At 38.9% G+C, this 16,674-nt stretch overlaps 1 protein-coding gene across 2 annotated transcripts in view; it reads left to right on the forward strand.

Moving 5' to 3' along the window:
• The window catches only part of Ace2 (angiotensin converting enzyme 2), a 47,243-nt gene that overhangs the window by 24,003 nt on the left and 6,566 nt on the right, over nt 1-16,674 (forward strand). For both annotated transcript variants that reach the window (XM_040290398.2, XM_005315994.5), the window contains exons 8-14: nt 1,493-1,662; nt 4,717-4,943; nt 7,770-7,914; nt 10,711-10,809; nt 11,568-11,690; nt 12,258-12,430; nt 13,586-13,644. In XM_040290398.2, the coding sequence (XP_040146332.2) occupies nt 1,493-1,662; nt 4,717-4,943; nt 7,770-7,914; nt 10,711-10,809; nt 11,568-11,690; nt 12,258-12,430; nt 13,586-13,644 (996 nt within the window). The remainder of the gene's footprint in view (nt 1-1,492; nt 1,663-4,716; nt 4,944-7,769; nt 7,915-10,710; nt 10,810-11,567; nt 11,691-12,257; nt 12,431-13,585; nt 13,645-16,674) is intronic.

A 16,674-nucleotide genomic window follows, 5' to 3' on the forward strand; every position in this document is an offset into this window, starting at 1 on the left:
AATAATGGTTAAGATCGAAAAAACTAACAAGTGCTAGAAAAGATGTGAAACAAAGGGAACCCTTGTACACTATTATTGGGAATGCAAATTAGTAGAGTCATTATGGAAAATAATACATTTCCTCAAAAAATTAAATATGATCCAGCAATCCCACTACTGGGGGTATGTTAAAAAGAAATGAAGTCAGAGACATCTTTATTCCCTGGGTTATTGAAGCACTATTCTCATGAACTCAGGAATGGAAGCAACTTAAATATCTATGAAGTGATGGATGGATAAAGAAAATGTGGTATATATACACAGTGGAGTACTTACATAGCCATAAAAAACGAATTCCTATCACTTGCAACAAGATGGATGGAATTGAAGATCATTATGTTAAGTGAAATAAGCCAGGCACAGAAAGACAGGTATGAGAGTAGAATGGTAGTTTGCAGAGGCCAGAGAGAGTATTGGGAACTAAGTTAGAGTTAGGTAGGAGTAAGAAGTTCTGGCGTGCAATAGCACAGTAGAGTGAGTATAAATAAGATAATGTACTGTATATTTTTTAAAGCTAGAGGAAAGGACTTCTTAATATTTTCACTATAAATAAATGATGTTCAAGGAGACAGATACATTTAACTTTATTTGAACATTATACAATGTATACTTGTATTGAAACATCATAAAACCCCAGAAATATGTAATTTTTATGTATCAGTTAGAATTAATTCAAATTTTAAAAGAATGACATACTCATCAATTTCCTGATACTAAGCCTTTAAATGTGAATTTAAAAAAAAACCCAGAATCTTATATTCTGTTTCTTATTCCCAGGTTTGATATAGGAGAAAAACTAAACTTGACGGTGTGTTTAAGATTGGAGGAAGTTATCTGTGTTATTAAAATGATTTATGAGCTGGTTGTCAGTTACCCACTTAGCCTGCCTGATGTGGGCCTTATCTCCTAAGCTAAGACTTGGTCATCTCCTGGGACATTAATCTCAAGAAGAGTTTGCTTTGTGGCAGATGTCTATGGCTCTCTCTCTGCAGTTCCAAAACATTTTGATGATTGTTTCCACTTTTTTCCCTATTAAAAATACACTCAGCTGAGCGTGATGGCACATGCCTGTAATCCCAGCAGCTGGGGAGGCTGAGGCAGGAGGATTGCAAGTTCAAAGCTAGCCTCAGCAAAAGCTAAGCAACTAAGCAACTCAGTGAGCCCTGTCTTCAAAATAAGGGTTAGGTATGTGGCTCAGTAATCCAATGCCCCTGAGATCAATCCCTAGTACCCACCCCAGCAAAAATAAGTGCAATGTAAATTCTTTGATCTAATTTCCAAAGTTAGTTCTCGAGAGACATAATTACTGAAACAGGGTATAGCCATTCTAGAAGCTGTTCATACATGTTGCCAAACTTCCTTTTAGAAAGATTATTGTCAATGTACATATCTAACAGAAAGGATGCTGTTCTTTTAATGCTGAAATTAAATACTGTTCTTTTTTTCCCCTTAGAACTGGAATGCGGTGAGGATCTTCAAAGAGGCTGAGAAGTTCTTTGTATCTGTTGGCCTTCCTAATATGACTCAAGGATTCTGGGAAAACTCCATGTTAACTGAGCCAACAGACGGCCGGAAAGTGGTCTGCCACCCTACAGCTTGGGATCTACAGAAGGGTGACTTCAGGTAGTTGGATTAATACTTATAGCCCAGATACTAAATGGAAAATGATGAAGGCAGAGATTCCTTCTTTGCTTTTCTGAGCACAGAAAATACTTTTAAATAACTCTTTGAACTAAGATCGGGAGTCCATGAGAGCACATCTGGGTTTTGAAGATTACCAGCAGGTGCTAACTTGAACTTTAGATGATCTGCCTCATTTGAAATATTATACCCCTATTAGAGTTGCATGGTCATGAGGATGGTGGTGCCCCCATTAGAGAAGTTTTGTGCTGAGATTTATGGAGAGGAGATGTCACTCAGATATTGATCTTTCCCTCTGTGTTTTGCTTTCGAAATAGGATGAGTGAATAACAAGCTAGGATAAAAAGGAGAAAGTGCTACGTGTCCTTAGAGGGACAGAGGGAATGCTTTATGGGGGAACTGGGAAAGAACTTGCCACACCTGGAATAGGACAGAAGATCAAAGAGGGCTTTGTGGGCAGCATTGGAATTGGGTCTGGAAAGCAAGAAGGCTTTGGACAATTGGGAGGAGATCAGCAGGATTAGATGCAGAGAGGCAGGACCTGGAGTGTATACCAGGGTCAACAAGTTAGGCAAGAATAACAAATATGTGAAGGGGAGTCTCTGTGATGTGGCAGGATGAGCACAGGCTTTGGAATCCTAGGTGTGTCACTTAATGACTAGGTAACCTTGGACAAGGAATTTAACCTTCTTAGATTTCAATCTCTTTATCTATGAAGCAGAATAGTAATCCAAGTTTGCTGGTTGTGAGTGTCTTAGGCTGGGTTTACCAGCTTGCAATGAAGATTCTTATACAAGTGCACCCAGGCAAAGGGGAGCAAGGGAAACAGGCTGGAACAGGGGAAGGAAGGAAGAAAGAATAAAATCTGTGGTGGAGTCTTGGCCTCAGCCTGATCCTATGAACCTCTTCAGAGCCTAATTTGAACTAACATTGGTCATGCCTGAAGACAAGGAAGCTGGCCACTCGTACCCTCTATTAGTCAGTCTTTGGCTGTAGTCTGCCCCAAGTATGGAAAGACATAACCTCCTGGTTGAAGCACCTCTCATTTAGCCAAACCAGTGAAGAAGAAAGCCATTTTGGGCCCTTATTAACACTGACTCAGACAGCTGGGGGAAGGTAATCTATCTAGTAGAGCAGACCTGGGAAGGGCCCAGGCCTACCAGTGCTCACTGGAGTAGGAACTGGCAGTCCTTTCCTGAAGAGGGCCAGATAGTAAAGAATGTGGGCTTTGAAAGTCTCTATTGTAACTACTCAACTCTGCCTTTGTGGCATGAAAGCAGCCACAGGCTATCCATAAACAAATGGTCATGACTGAGTTCCAGTTAAATTTGATTTATAAAAACAGGCAGCAGGCTATGGAATACCAACCCCAATACTAGAGGGAGGCTTAAACGTGAGAAAATACATGTAAGTTTCCTAGCACAGAATCTTACCTACAATAGACAATAAATATATAAGAGCTATTATAATTGTTAAAACAAGTCAAAACAGCAGATTGGAATAATATTGGGTGTATAAAGGAGGCCAAGTTAATTCTTGAGTATTGAAGAGTCCTTAAAGGGTATTTATGGGGGTAGTGTGACATGATCAGAGTAGTTGGAAAATTAATTTAGAAATCTACTGAAATATGACCCCTACACCCACCTGAATGAAAATGCTTTTGTCAAGTTGAAAAGAACCACAACCTAATTGCCAAATGCAGTCCTTATTTCATGGGATCACAGCACCATTACAGTACTTACCAGTTGTCTTTTATTTTTTATTGTTTTAGTTTTGTTTGTTCCTGTTACCATAGAATAACCTAGCCTGATGGTTCTCAAAGTATGTTCCCTGGACTAGCAGTATCTGCTTCACTTGGGAATGTGCTAGAAATGCAAATTCTCAGGCTGTATCCTGGAATTACTGAAGAAACTCCAGGGTGGGGCTTAGTACTTTGAGTTTAAACAAATCTTCAAGAGATTCTCAAACACACTCAAGTTGAGAACCAGTGCCTGGCAGGTACGGACTGATACAGTCATCTCAAGAGTAGGAGGAATGAGAAGTCATGGAGAAAATCATTATAGTAAACTTTTAAAATCTGAGTAAGACATTAATTAGTGAGTCCAATGTCATTTTGAAGAGAGGGCACCTGGGATTGAACTCAGGGGCTCTTAACCACAGAAGCACATCCTCAGCCCTTTTAAAATATTTTATTTGGAGACAGGGTTTGCTAAGTTGCTTAGTTCCTCACTAAGTTGCTGACGCTGGCTTTTGAACTATGATCCTCCTGCCTCAGCTTCCAGAACCCCTGGGATTGCAGGCATGCAACACCACACCCAGCCAATGGCATTTTTTTAATTGACCTCTGCACTGTCATCCTATTCCAGACTCCTTTGGCCTCTCTAATTACACTTTCTCCATCTTCCCTGAGGCTTCTCCCAAGGCTTTGGCTCTTCTTTCCATTCTATTCTTGCTGTATATGTATGAGCCATCAATCATATCCTCTCCATGAGTTACATATTAATGATCCTCAAGTCTCAATTTCCAACCCTTTCTACTGCTTCTCTATCTATACTGGCTATAGTGAAAGGCTTGTAGTATCCTGAATATCATTTTCACTGAACTCATCCAGGAATATCAGTCTCTGTGCCATCTACTTGGCAAGCTCCTGCACATTGATTGAGGTAAAAATTGCTCATCATATTCTTAGTTATGCCTTCCTTGGTGCTTCTAGTAGACTATGCTATATTCATTCACTGTTATGCCCAAGGTCATGTCTATTGATAACTTATAGAGTATTTTCCTCAAAGTTTTGACAGCGAAGGGCTCTGGATGTCTCTGTTCTTATCAGTATGTGAGTGGGAGAACAGGAGTGAGCCCCACCCATCACTTCATATTGAGCAACTAGTATATAAGGACATAAGAGATACATACACAAAATTCAATGGTGAATAAATCTTGTACAGAATTCATGCTACCAAGACTTCATACAACTCTACTATAATGATTAAATGAAATTCAGTGACATTCATTTTACTCTTGCGTATTTTTATACAGAATCAAGATGTGCACAAAAGTGACAATGGACAACTTCCTGACAGCTCATCATGAGATGGGACACATCCAGTATGACATGGCATATGCCATGCAACCTTACCTGCTAAGAAATGGAGCTAATGAAGGGTTCCATGAAGCTGTTGGGGAAATCATGTCACTGTCTGCAAGTACACCTAAGCATCTGAAGTCCATTGGTCTTTTGCCATCTGATTTTCGTGAAGACAGTGGTGTGTGTTTTTTTTTTTTCATTGTTTGTTTTGGGAGCTCATTAGTGTGATGTGCACAAAAGTATTAACATGTCTAGGAAATATTTGCTTTTGCCACATAAAGTGTATTTGTGGGTAACTGGGAATCGCTACTGGTAAAAAAAAAATTTTTTTTTTGAAGTATATATCAGAACATGCCAATATGTGGTTTTGTATTTTTGGACAAGGAATAAGAGAGGTAACTGATTGAATGATCTTATAACCCTAAAAATATCTACTAGAAACTCAGTGAGTTTTTAAAATTTTTTTTTAGTTGTTGATTGACCTTTATTATTTGTTTATGTGTGGTGCTGAGAATCAAACCCAGTTCCTCACACATGCTAGGCAAACACTCTACCAACTGAGCCACAATCCCAGTCCCTCAGTGAGTTTTTTTAAAGATGCTGAAAGAGTCTCACAGAATTAAGAAATGGCTTGTCCCAGGCCATCCAGCTAATTAGTATCAGGCTTCTGAATATATGCTGTGATTCTAGGTAGAAACTTCTCACAATGTTAGCACTGGAATAGATTCTAAAAACTATTTTACAGAGGAGGACACTGAAGAAATGAAAGGGAAAATACCTCAAGGTCAAAAGGCAATGCAGTGGACTGGGATTGTGGCTCAGTGGTACAGTGCTTGCCTCACATGTGTGAGGCACTGGGTTCAACTCTCAGCACCACATACAAATAAATAACTAAAATAAATAAATGGATAAAGGTATTGTGTCCATCTATAACTAAAAAACTATTTTTTAAAAAGCAATGTAGTGGCAGATCCAGAACCAGACCCCTAATATGAAGCCTTTCCCATAATAGTATGCAAAGTATAGCTTGAAATTTGGGAGTTCTTAAAGGATAGGGGATGGAATCAAAATTTGAAGGGCCTGAAACATTTTGTTCATCCAGTGGAAGCATACTTTTGCCTGCAACATCTGATGCTTAAAGAGTCAGACCCAGGTTATCTGTCAACATGTTTGCCTGAGGCAGCCCACTTGACCTGAGGCTGTCAGTTTCTCTTTGAATGTCTTGGACATGACTGAACACAACACATACTCAGGAGATCCAGATTCTTTAGAGACGACGCCATGGCTTTTGATTCTTCCTTGTAAAAGAAAGACAATAAGAGCCTATTACCTACTCCTCTTCCGTGTATTTTCCTCCATGAATTTTAACAGTTTATGACACAACAATTAGCTCTGCTGGCTAGAATATTTGGTCAATGAGGTCAAGGTCATGAGCTCCATCCTTGTGTGGGCAATACACTTTGCCTTGATCTCTGCCTCCAGGTCCTTGGTGATCTCATGAGGACCTGGGAGTAGGCCAGTATAAAATTGTCATCATGAAAAACCCAGTGGAGTATTATGTAGAACAGTTGTGTCAGCATCCAATAAAGAAAGCAACAAAGGAAAGAAAGTTCATGGCAACTACGCCTGATTCCCAATTTTAAAATATCATTCGCTTAAGTCAATGAACACACAAATATAATATTCCTTGAAGGTAGGCAAAAATGATGGTATCACTATGTTTCTTAAGATAATGTCAGACATCGTTAAATTACTGGTTTAAAAAACTCTTCTTGCTCTTTTTCTTAGCTCTGACCTTGATTTATGAATGATACTAAATAAATTCATTCATCCCTTCTCTCCTTGTAAAAGCATTTTAAATTCTTGGTAAGGAAGAATCAGAATATTTAGATTACATTGCATTTTTTGTATATCCAGTGGATGGTGCCCTCTAGGAGGGCTCTATTTATTTATTTATGTATATTTTTATTACATTTATTTTAATATAAAAATTATACATATTAATGGGGTAACCTATGATGTTCCAATACACATAGGCATCATTTGATGTTTAAATTAGAGTAAACATATCTATGTTCTCAAACAGTTTTCATTTCTTTATAATGGAAACTTTCAAAAATCCTTTCTTCTAGCCTTTTTTTTTTTTTTCAGTGCTGGGGCCTCATGCCGGTCAGGCAAGTGCTCTACCACAGAGCTAACCCCAGCTCTCTTCTAGCTTTTGAATTGTACAGTACATTGTTATCTATAGTCAATCTATTGTGCAACATCATGCTATTCCCCCCATTCCTGATTTACTAGCTTTTCACCACATGTTTAGTGTTTGCTTATTTACCAAGGACTCAAAGAGGGCATTATGTAGCAGACACTGGACAAGGAATACAGTGTAGAATGAGACATTAACAGTCACTGTCTTCATGGAGCTTTCAAGAACAAATTGTATGCCTGAGAAGGTAGATGAAATAGCCCTAATTATCTATGATAAGGAGTATTTAAGGAAGGTGACTGAAACTAATAAAAAAAATAAGGATTAGGATTAACATGTGGATTTTTTTTGGGTGGAAGGGTACTGGGGATTGAACTGAGGGGCACTCGACCACTGAGCCACATCCCCAGCCCTATTTTGTATTTTATTTAGAGACAGGGTCTCACTGAGTTGCTTAGCGCCTCACTGTTGCTAAGACTGGCTTTGAACTCGCAATCCTCCTGCCTTAGCCTTCCAAGCTGCTGGGATTACAGGCATGCGCCACTGCACCCAGCTAACATGTGGATTTTTATGTACCTGTTCTGTTCCAGGGCTTCACCCTGCTACAAATCCCTTAGCTGAGAAAATGAATATATACATATATTATTATGTCCACCATTAATATTCTTCATGTAATCATCCTTCTAGTAAATCTATTTTGAAGCCTCGTATCTTGAAATTAGGAGAGTTGTTTTTTTTTTTAACACAAAACAGCCACTGTCATCTTCATCTCACTATTTGCCCTTTTCCATTTACTTTCAGAAACAGAAATAAACTTCCTGCTCAAACAAGCACTAACGATTGTTGGAACTCTACCTTTTACTTACATGTTGGAGAAGTGGAGGTGGATGGTCTTTAAGGGTGAAATTCCCAAAGATCAGTGGATGAAAAAGTGGTGGGAGATGAAGTAAGTTAATGAGTACACCGTCAGTAAAAGGTTATCTCATGAGTTTGTTGTTTATTTTAAAGCGTTTGACTGGCTTGTACATACACACACACACACACACACACACACACACACAACTGGTATCTGTATTTCATTGTCTTTGGAGCTTCCTTAAGCCATCAGAACCCACAAAGGGCAAGAGGGGCTAAGGAACTAATGCCATCCCCAACAGCCCTCAACCAATACCTTATGGGAGTTGATGGATAAATACCCCAGCTGCCCTGCCCTCAGGTGGGACTAGCCTTTGTGCTGAGTACTCTATAATGAATCCTAGGATTCTTCAGAGGGAATAAGTTACAATTACTTACAGTCATAACTTACTCAGTAACATCTTTTTTGGGTTGCTTTCATTTCCCTGTCTCACTTCCTCCCTCCTTTGCTGATGTTTCCAGGGATCACCTCCCAGGACCTTATCTAAAGAGTCTGTTTCTGAGAGAATCCAATCTAAAAGAACTAGGATCAGGGTTCTCAATGTTTTATAGTCAAAACCACTAGAATTTGAAAAGGTGAATCTTGAAAGCTGGTGATTAGAGTTAAATATGTGAAAAAGAGAAAACTGTATTCAGGTTAGAGGAATGCCATCATACTACGCATGCGTGTATGTATTCTCTGTCTCTCTCTCTCTCTCTCTCTCTCTCTCTCTCTCTCTCTCACACACACACACACACACACACACACACACATGTTAACTGCCTTCTTTTAAGATTTTTCAGTCTCCATTTGGGTGCCATCTCCTCAGATAAAATCTCCTTGGCTCTGCCCCATATCTTGGGTCAGGTGACACTACTTCATGGTGTATATTCTTAAATATACAAAAAAAAAATTTGGATCACATTTTAAATTGTGATGCCATTTAGGAAATGATCAATCTATTCACTTTTATGTATTCTGTGTCCATTCTTTTATTTTTATTTTATTTATTTATTTTTGGTATTGGAGATTGAACCTAGGGGTGCTCAACCACTAAGCCACACCCCCAGCCCATTTTTATATTTTTATTTAGAGACAGGGTCTTGCTGAGTTGCTTAGTGCCTCACTGAGTTACTGAGGCTGACCCTGAACTCACAATCCTCCTGCCTCAGCCTTCCAAGCTGATGGGATTTCAGGCATGGGCCACCACACCCATCTCATTCTTTTAAATAAAAATGGTGACTTCACATTTTGAGCAAAGCACTGGATGGAGATCTACTGCTAATCATTTCAAATGTGGTCCTTGATCCCCTGCTCCAAACTTTTGGTCTAAGGTACAAACATGCAAGATAAAACCACTGTGTGATTGTGTGAAGGAAAGGTACAGGGATCCATGAGTATTTAAGAGGAGATCTAAAGCCCTAGGGGGGCCAGATGAAGAGAGACATCCATGTTGAGTCGTGAGAAAGGTGTGGGAGTTAGCCGGGTGTGTGTGGAGAGAAGTTCAAGCTTGAGAAAACCTGGTACTGTATCCCAGATACCCTGCACTGTGTCAGGCACATGCAGCTATGAAACAATTATGAGAGAAACAGAGAGAAATCTTTTTACTGTTGCATAGTAGTCAGAGCCCTGTCAATTAATTCTTGTTTTTCCTTTTTGAAGTGAAGATCTTATATGTGACATTCAGTCCCCCATGCACAAGTTTAAATTAGTACCATTCTTCCTTTAAGCTTTTCTATGTTAACATAAATCTTCCTTGGGAAGAAGGAGGCTGCACCTATATAACTGTGTTTCTAGTGTTTGAATATGACTGAAGCTGGCCATAAGGACCCCACAGTCATAAAGGACAAATGTATCCCTTTTGAAACAATGCCAAATATATAGTTTATCTTTTTTTTCTAATTGGACTAATTTTTTAATCCCTTAGTTATTTGTTATTTTTTTAATACTGAGGATTTAACCCACGGGTGCTTTACCATTGAGCTACATCCCCAGTCTTTTTTATTCTTATTTTGAGGCAGGGTTTCTCTAAGTTGCTTGGAGCCTCACTAAATTGCTGAGGCTGGCCTCGAACTTGTGTTCTCCCACCTCAGCCTCCTGAGCTGCTGGGTTTCCCGGCATCCACCACTGTGCCTGGCAATGACTCAGTTTATTTTAAAGGTACATGGAATCCAACCTTTAAAGTAATTTAGTGATTCCTTTAGTCATTCAACAAATAGGAATGAAGTTTTCCCTTAGAGTTAGGCACCATGTTTGGCACTAGAACTGTAAAGATGACCAAGGCACAGCCCCCATCCTCAAAGTGTCCAACTCTCCAGGACAAGGAGTTGTATGTTAATAACTATGACAGAGAGAGAGAAATGGCAAGGAGACACAGCTAGAGGAGACTAAGGGAGATTGAAGGATCAATTGTGCTAGAAGGTGGGTGATATCAGGGCTGCTTACAGAAGAAGGTCCAGTAGAATTACACTTAAGGAAAAAAACCTAAGATTTCAATTTTATAAAATGAAGATCTGCCAAAGGCACATAAACTATGGTGCCTGAGAGGAACTTCTAGGGCTTTCACTATGTTTTTGGACACACAAAGCACTTTATGAATTTTCTTAAATTAGTGTTTTGAAGATACAGCTATTTTCCAATGGATATTTTGGTTAAATTAAAGCAATGAGAGAGAACAACTCAAGGAACTTTACTTTTTCTGATATATTATTCTGTTTTCATTTCACCTGACAACCAATTTCAATGATCAATGCTATTGTCTACTGAAACTGCTGAAGTTGTGCCCAACTCTAACTTCTCACGTTGGTTGATCTACAACTAATGTATCTTTTCCTTTTCTTCCCAAAGGCGAGAGATAGTTGGGGTGATGGAGCCTGTGCCTCATGACGAAACATACTGTGACCCCGCAGCTCTATACCATGTTTCTAATGATTTCTCATTCATCCGGTAAATGACAATTTTCTTCTGTCTAACTTCGAGAATTTGTGGATAGCCATGCTATGATAGATACATAGGGCTCAATGAAGTGATAATTATGATTTTTCCTTCTCCACCTCCCACCCTTAAACTCAATATACATGATCAATTTCAATGCAGTTGAATCCAACATGATTTGTTGGCTTAAATAAAACTTGTGGGAGATCATTTTCCCGTCACCAAGGAATCAACAATACTATTGGGAAATACGAAAAGTATTTTTGTTTGTCGTCTTTTTACTGGCAGAGTTCACCATGTATTGAAAGAGCATTTTAAACTTGAAGTCTAAATCATATGTTCTTCACCTATTATCCCTAGATCTTAGATTGGCTGGGCCTCAGTTTCTGTATTTGTAGATTGGCATCATTTATATGAAATTTATACTACAAATTTGTAAAACAGTACCAATGTGAGCAAGCAATTAACAGATAATGATATCACCTTGTTTTTGTGAATATTTTTATTAGTGCATTATAGTTAAACCTAATAGTGGGGCTTGTTTTGATATAATCAGTACTGTCTTGTTTATCAACTAACACATAAAAATGCAGGTAGATTATGATGAATCTATAGAATTCATGTTTAGGTTTCCTAGAGAAAGAAGTTTGACTACTATCTCTTTAGTTACTTGGGCCCCAGAATTTACATATATGCCCCAATCTATGACTGTACCACAGTAACTAAACATGGGATGCACTTTTCTGTTTGTTTCTTTATCTCTTGCACAGATATTACACAAGGACCATTTATCAATTCCAGTTTCAAGAAGCCCTTTGTCAAGCAGCTAAACATGAAGGCCCCCTCCACAAATGTGACATCTCAAATTCCACCGAAGCTGGGCAGAAGCTGCTGTAAGAAATGTCTCAAAATTTTGAACCTCTCTGGGCTGGGGTGGTGGCTCAGTGGTAGAGCGCTTTCCTAGCATGTGTGAGGCACTAGGTTCGATCCTCAGCACCACATAAAAATAAATAAATAAATAAATAAATGTCTATCAACAACTAAAAAAAATTCCAAAAAAAGTCGGCTTAAAAAAAAATGCTGACCCTCTCCTAATGTCCAGTGTTGCTCATTTCTGTGCCTGTTTTGAATTTGATTTCTTTGTTCTAAAAAAGAAATTTGGAACCTCAAAATTTCCTCATTCACAAAGTAAATGTTTAATTTGTGGTCAGACACAGGAACCTAGCCCATGAAATGGCTGGATGGGTCACCTCCTCTCTCTCCATGTCAGAACTATAGAGCTCTATTTGTTGTAATTGGAAGGAGAGATTGAAGGATGAATCCATCCATTAATATGCATCATTTTCTTATCTGCTGGGAGAAAATTTAGCTAAGTCAAAAGAAATTGTAGATCATAGATGTACATATGTGTACATATGGAATCCCTCAAGAGGTCCTGAACCCCCTCTTTTTTCATGTAGCAATATGCTGCGTCTTGGAAAGTCAAAACCCTGGACCTTAGCACTGGAAAATGTGGTAGGAGCAAGGAACATGGACGTAAGACCACTGCTCAACTACTTTGAACCATTGTTTGGCTGGCTGAAAGACCAGAACAGGAATTCTTTTGTTGGGTGGAACACCAACTGGAGCCCTTGTGAGTACACCGAGTTGACATGTTTGGCATTGCTCCCTGTCTGCCACCGTAGTCTCCTTTGGCCCCAGCCTTATGAGGGTGGTGACACAGCTGAATGCATGTTCCCTCTGTGTAGAACCTGCTTCTAAAAGTGCTTCAAACTCTTTCAAGTGTTTTATTAGTCTCGTGTTTAAAATAAGAGTGTAACAATCTCCAAACCACTGCACTTGAATCTTCTCTTCAAAGACAAAAACTTTTAACACTATCACCTCCTCTTTCTGGCAGTTACTTTCATATATCTAAATTATATTATTATTTTCTTTTTTATTAATTAATTTATTCTAATTAGGTATATATTGTTATTTTCTAATCAGTTTTAGACATCCACTTCTGCCTCCTTTTCCATTCTCATTTTCCCAGTGAAGCTTTATCATGATTTTTAGTAAAGCAGTTATCAGTGCTTTTATAATTTTGCCTACAGAGCCAAGTTATATATCATATGGTATCCTTTCTCATGTGACTTGTTTGTTCTGGAATTTGTACTTGTCTCGATTTTTTTTTTTTCAGTATATCTAATTTACCACCTGCATCATGTGTGTTTTCTCCGAGTTATTCCAACATATATATTCTTTTCAGCCTCAGTTTCTCCCCCTGGACACTTTCCTCCTGGAGTCTTGAATCCTCCTATCTCACTCAGACCCCAGTTTTCCGCATGAGTCATCTTTTTGTTGTTCTCCTGGGGAGAACCCTCTGTTTCCTGAATCCCATGCCTTCTTTCTTGGATTATCTCTTGTTTTGTTGGTGCACAGGCTCCAGGTGACTGTCTGAGCAAAGGCTCATAGGGGTAAGAGGATCAACTGTTCCCCTAGTAGCTTAACCACACCCTGAGTCCATCGTCCTTGTTTTTAGCCCAGTATCCCCTTCCCACCCTCTGCTGTACCTGAACCAAAGCTTCCCTGGGATTCTCTGACTCTTTTGGGCCTGGACTCCCTCTGTGTACCCCTCAGGCCGTGGCTTCCTGTCTTCTGAGAAAACAGCCATCTCCCATCATTTCTCATTTTCCAAAAGTGTGTTTATACCTTGTAAAAAATTCCTTTGTGGGACCTTGGGAGGGAAAGGAAGTAAACACATTGTGGTCAATCTGTAACCAGGAGTCTGCAATTTCTTTTTAATCAGATACTGACCAAAGCATCAAAGTGAGGATAAGCCTAAAATCAGCTCTTGGAGAAGAAGCAGTGAGTATTCCAGACAGTGCATCCATTATTTTCCAGCACACTCTTTTTCCCTTAAATAGTACATAATCAGCCCAATCCAGTATGGTCTAAATAAAGAAATGCTGGCCAGGCCCAGTAGCACATGCTTGTAATCCCAGCGGCTCTGGAGGCTGAGACAGGAGGATTGCGAGTTAAAGCCAGCCTCAGCAATGGTGAGGTGTTTAGCAACTCAGTAGACCCTGTCTCTAATAAAATACAAAATAGGGCTGGGGATGGGTCTCAGTGGTCGAGTGCCCCTGGGTTCAATTCCTAATACCCAAAAAGAAAAAAAAATGCTATAAGCCCCAGCTTCTGGCCTCCAGCTTTTTAACTTTCCCTACAACCAATTGGTCGTGCCTACTTATTACCTATTATCTTGAGGTTGTTCTGAAGCTCAACGTGAAAATATCTGTACCAATCCTTAAACATCAATACCCATCCTTCCCATTAACTTCTCACAATTACTTGTATTTGAGGATGAGGACATGGTTATATTTGGAGAGGATGTCTTCTTTTAGAAGCAGTATCTTTATGGGATTTTGTTTGTTTTGGATCAATCGGTCCATCTACAGCCTCTCTTTTTATTCAGAGTGGTCTATGGACCAACAGCATTCAAATCTGAAAGCTTGTTAAAAATGCAGACTCTCAGGCCCCAGCCCCAGACCTACTTAACCAGAATCTGCATTTTAACAAGCCCTCAAGATGATTTGTATGCACAGTAAAGTCTGGGGAGCTCTGATTTCGAACACTGCTTCTCAAGCTCGGTCACACATTGGAGCCACATGGAAAGTTTTCAAAATGATATATGGGCTCCATCCCCAGAAATTCTGCTTCAATTGCCCCAGGTGTGGTATCAAGAATTGGGCATTAAGGAATCTCACTATTATGTATAATTGTAATGCACCAATTAAAAAAAAAAGAAAGAAACCTGCCAAGCCATGTGAAAAAACAAAACAACTCATACCAAACCAAAAGAGAGTTGGGCATTAAGAATTTTAAAAGCTCTCAGTGGGATTCTAAGTTCTGCAAAGCTCACTCTTATCACGTGCATTAGTTGAGTCAGCTGTTGCCTTCTGAACACCTGTCTTAAGTGAGCCAGCCTAAGGAAGTACAGTAGCAGCTTTGATTGGGAAAGAGAGGACAGGAAATCTCAGGCAGATGGGGATCAAAGGCCTGGGTGGCAACCTGAAGGCTTTGCAGGTTTAGAAACTAACCTGGGGTTACTAGATAAAAAGTCCAAGGTACTACAGAAAATTGTCATCTCATCGTATAGATCCAAAGATGAAAAGTTAAATATTTTCCAAGACTCAAAAATGCTTTTTGTATAATTTTCATAGATAAGTTAGACATCAAAATATAAATAACAAGAGTGAAAAATGAATATTAAGAAAGTAATAACAAAAATAGAAGTTTTCTTCCCAAACTCTGAGTTCATGTTCCTATTTTTTAATAATCATTGAGTGATTTTTTTTTCATCTTTGCCATACTTTATTAGCTTTCCCTTGGCCTAATAAGTTTTAATTACTCATGACAGATCAGAACTCTTTTCAATTGCCAGGCAGGGTGGCACACACCTCTAATCCCAGCAGCTTGGGAGGCTGAGGCAGGAGGATCACAAGTTCAAAGCCAGCCTCAGCAAGTTAGCCAGGAACTAAGCAACTTAGTAAGATCCTGTCTCAAAATATAATACAAAATAGGGTTGGGGATGTGGCTCAGTGGTTAAGCACCCCTGGGTTCAATCCCTAGTACCAAAATAAAATAAATAAATTTTATAAAAAACATTTTTTTCTTGATATTTGTGCTCATATTTTCTATGCAGTGAGGAATTGGCTAATAGTCTTCAGAAGTTTTGATGGTGTAATGTTCTGAGACCAATTCACTAAGCAACAGTTGGCTTTGATGAGGTCAGAACTATAATCTTAATGCGTGTACACATCAGGGCCAAAATATTTGCCCTGTTCAAGTAATTTTCTGGTGTTTATCAACCAGATCTATGGCCTTATTTTTGAAAACTCAGACTTTTTTAAAAAATTTAAATATGGAAATAGTAACCAGAATATTATTTGTAACAATGTTAATACTATCATTATTATTATTAAAGAGACTCCCTTTTCCTCAAAGATGGATGAAAAACAAATTGAGATGAATGTAATAATTATTTATTTATTTTTTATTTTTTGTGAAATCATGTTTTGCCTGAAAGGGAAAGGAGAAGCAAGTCTTGTGCTATTCACTGATCTCTATTGCCATCTACTGGAGGAAACAGTACATTTTTTTTCCTCTTTAAGCAGGTCTTCAAAGACTATGCATTTGCCATCCATTTGTTTAGAATCAGAAAAAAAGAGCAGATTACCTTGCTGTTTACAACACTTTATTTTTTTTTTCCTTGAGCCCCCAGTTTCTTTCTTTTTATTTTCTCTTTATACATATCGAGAACTTACTATAAAAATAGTGAGAACTGCTGGGCGCTGTGGCACAGGCCTGTAATCCCAGCAGCTCAAGAGGCTGAGGCAGGAGGATCTCGAATTCAAAGCCAGCCTCAATAAATCAGCGAGGCACTAAGCAACTTAGCGAAACCTTGCCTCAAATAAAATATAAAAAAGGGCTGGGGATGTTGCTCAGTGGTTAAGTGACCTTGGGTTCAATCCCCAGTACCTGCCCCCCCCCCAAAAAAATATATATATATAATCAGTTTATCTCCAAAATACAGACATTTTAAGTAAAACCCACAAATTTTGTTTGATCCCATTTAAAACTTATCCTCAGGATGCTCATTTCAGTTTAAATCAAACTAAATGAAAGGATCGTGATCCCAATTGTTCCTAAAGCTTGGTTGCGTGGCCAGCAGCATTATCACCACCTGGAAGCTAATTAGAGATATAAATTTGTGATCTCATTCCAGATTTCTGTATCAGAAACTTTAAGGTTGCTTTAACCATCCAGTTGCTGCTGCTGTGTACTCACATTGGAGGTCACTGGCTTAATGAACAGCAGGAGTCCTTGGAATATTAA

This window comes from Ictidomys tridecemlineatus, chromosome X, assembly GCF_052094955.1.
Source record: "Ictidomys tridecemlineatus isolate mIctTri1 chromosome X, mIctTri1.hap1, whole genome shotgun sequence".
In the NCBI taxonomy this organism is placed as follows: Eukaryota; Metazoa; Chordata; class Mammalia; order Rodentia; family Sciuridae; genus Ictidomys; species Ictidomys tridecemlineatus.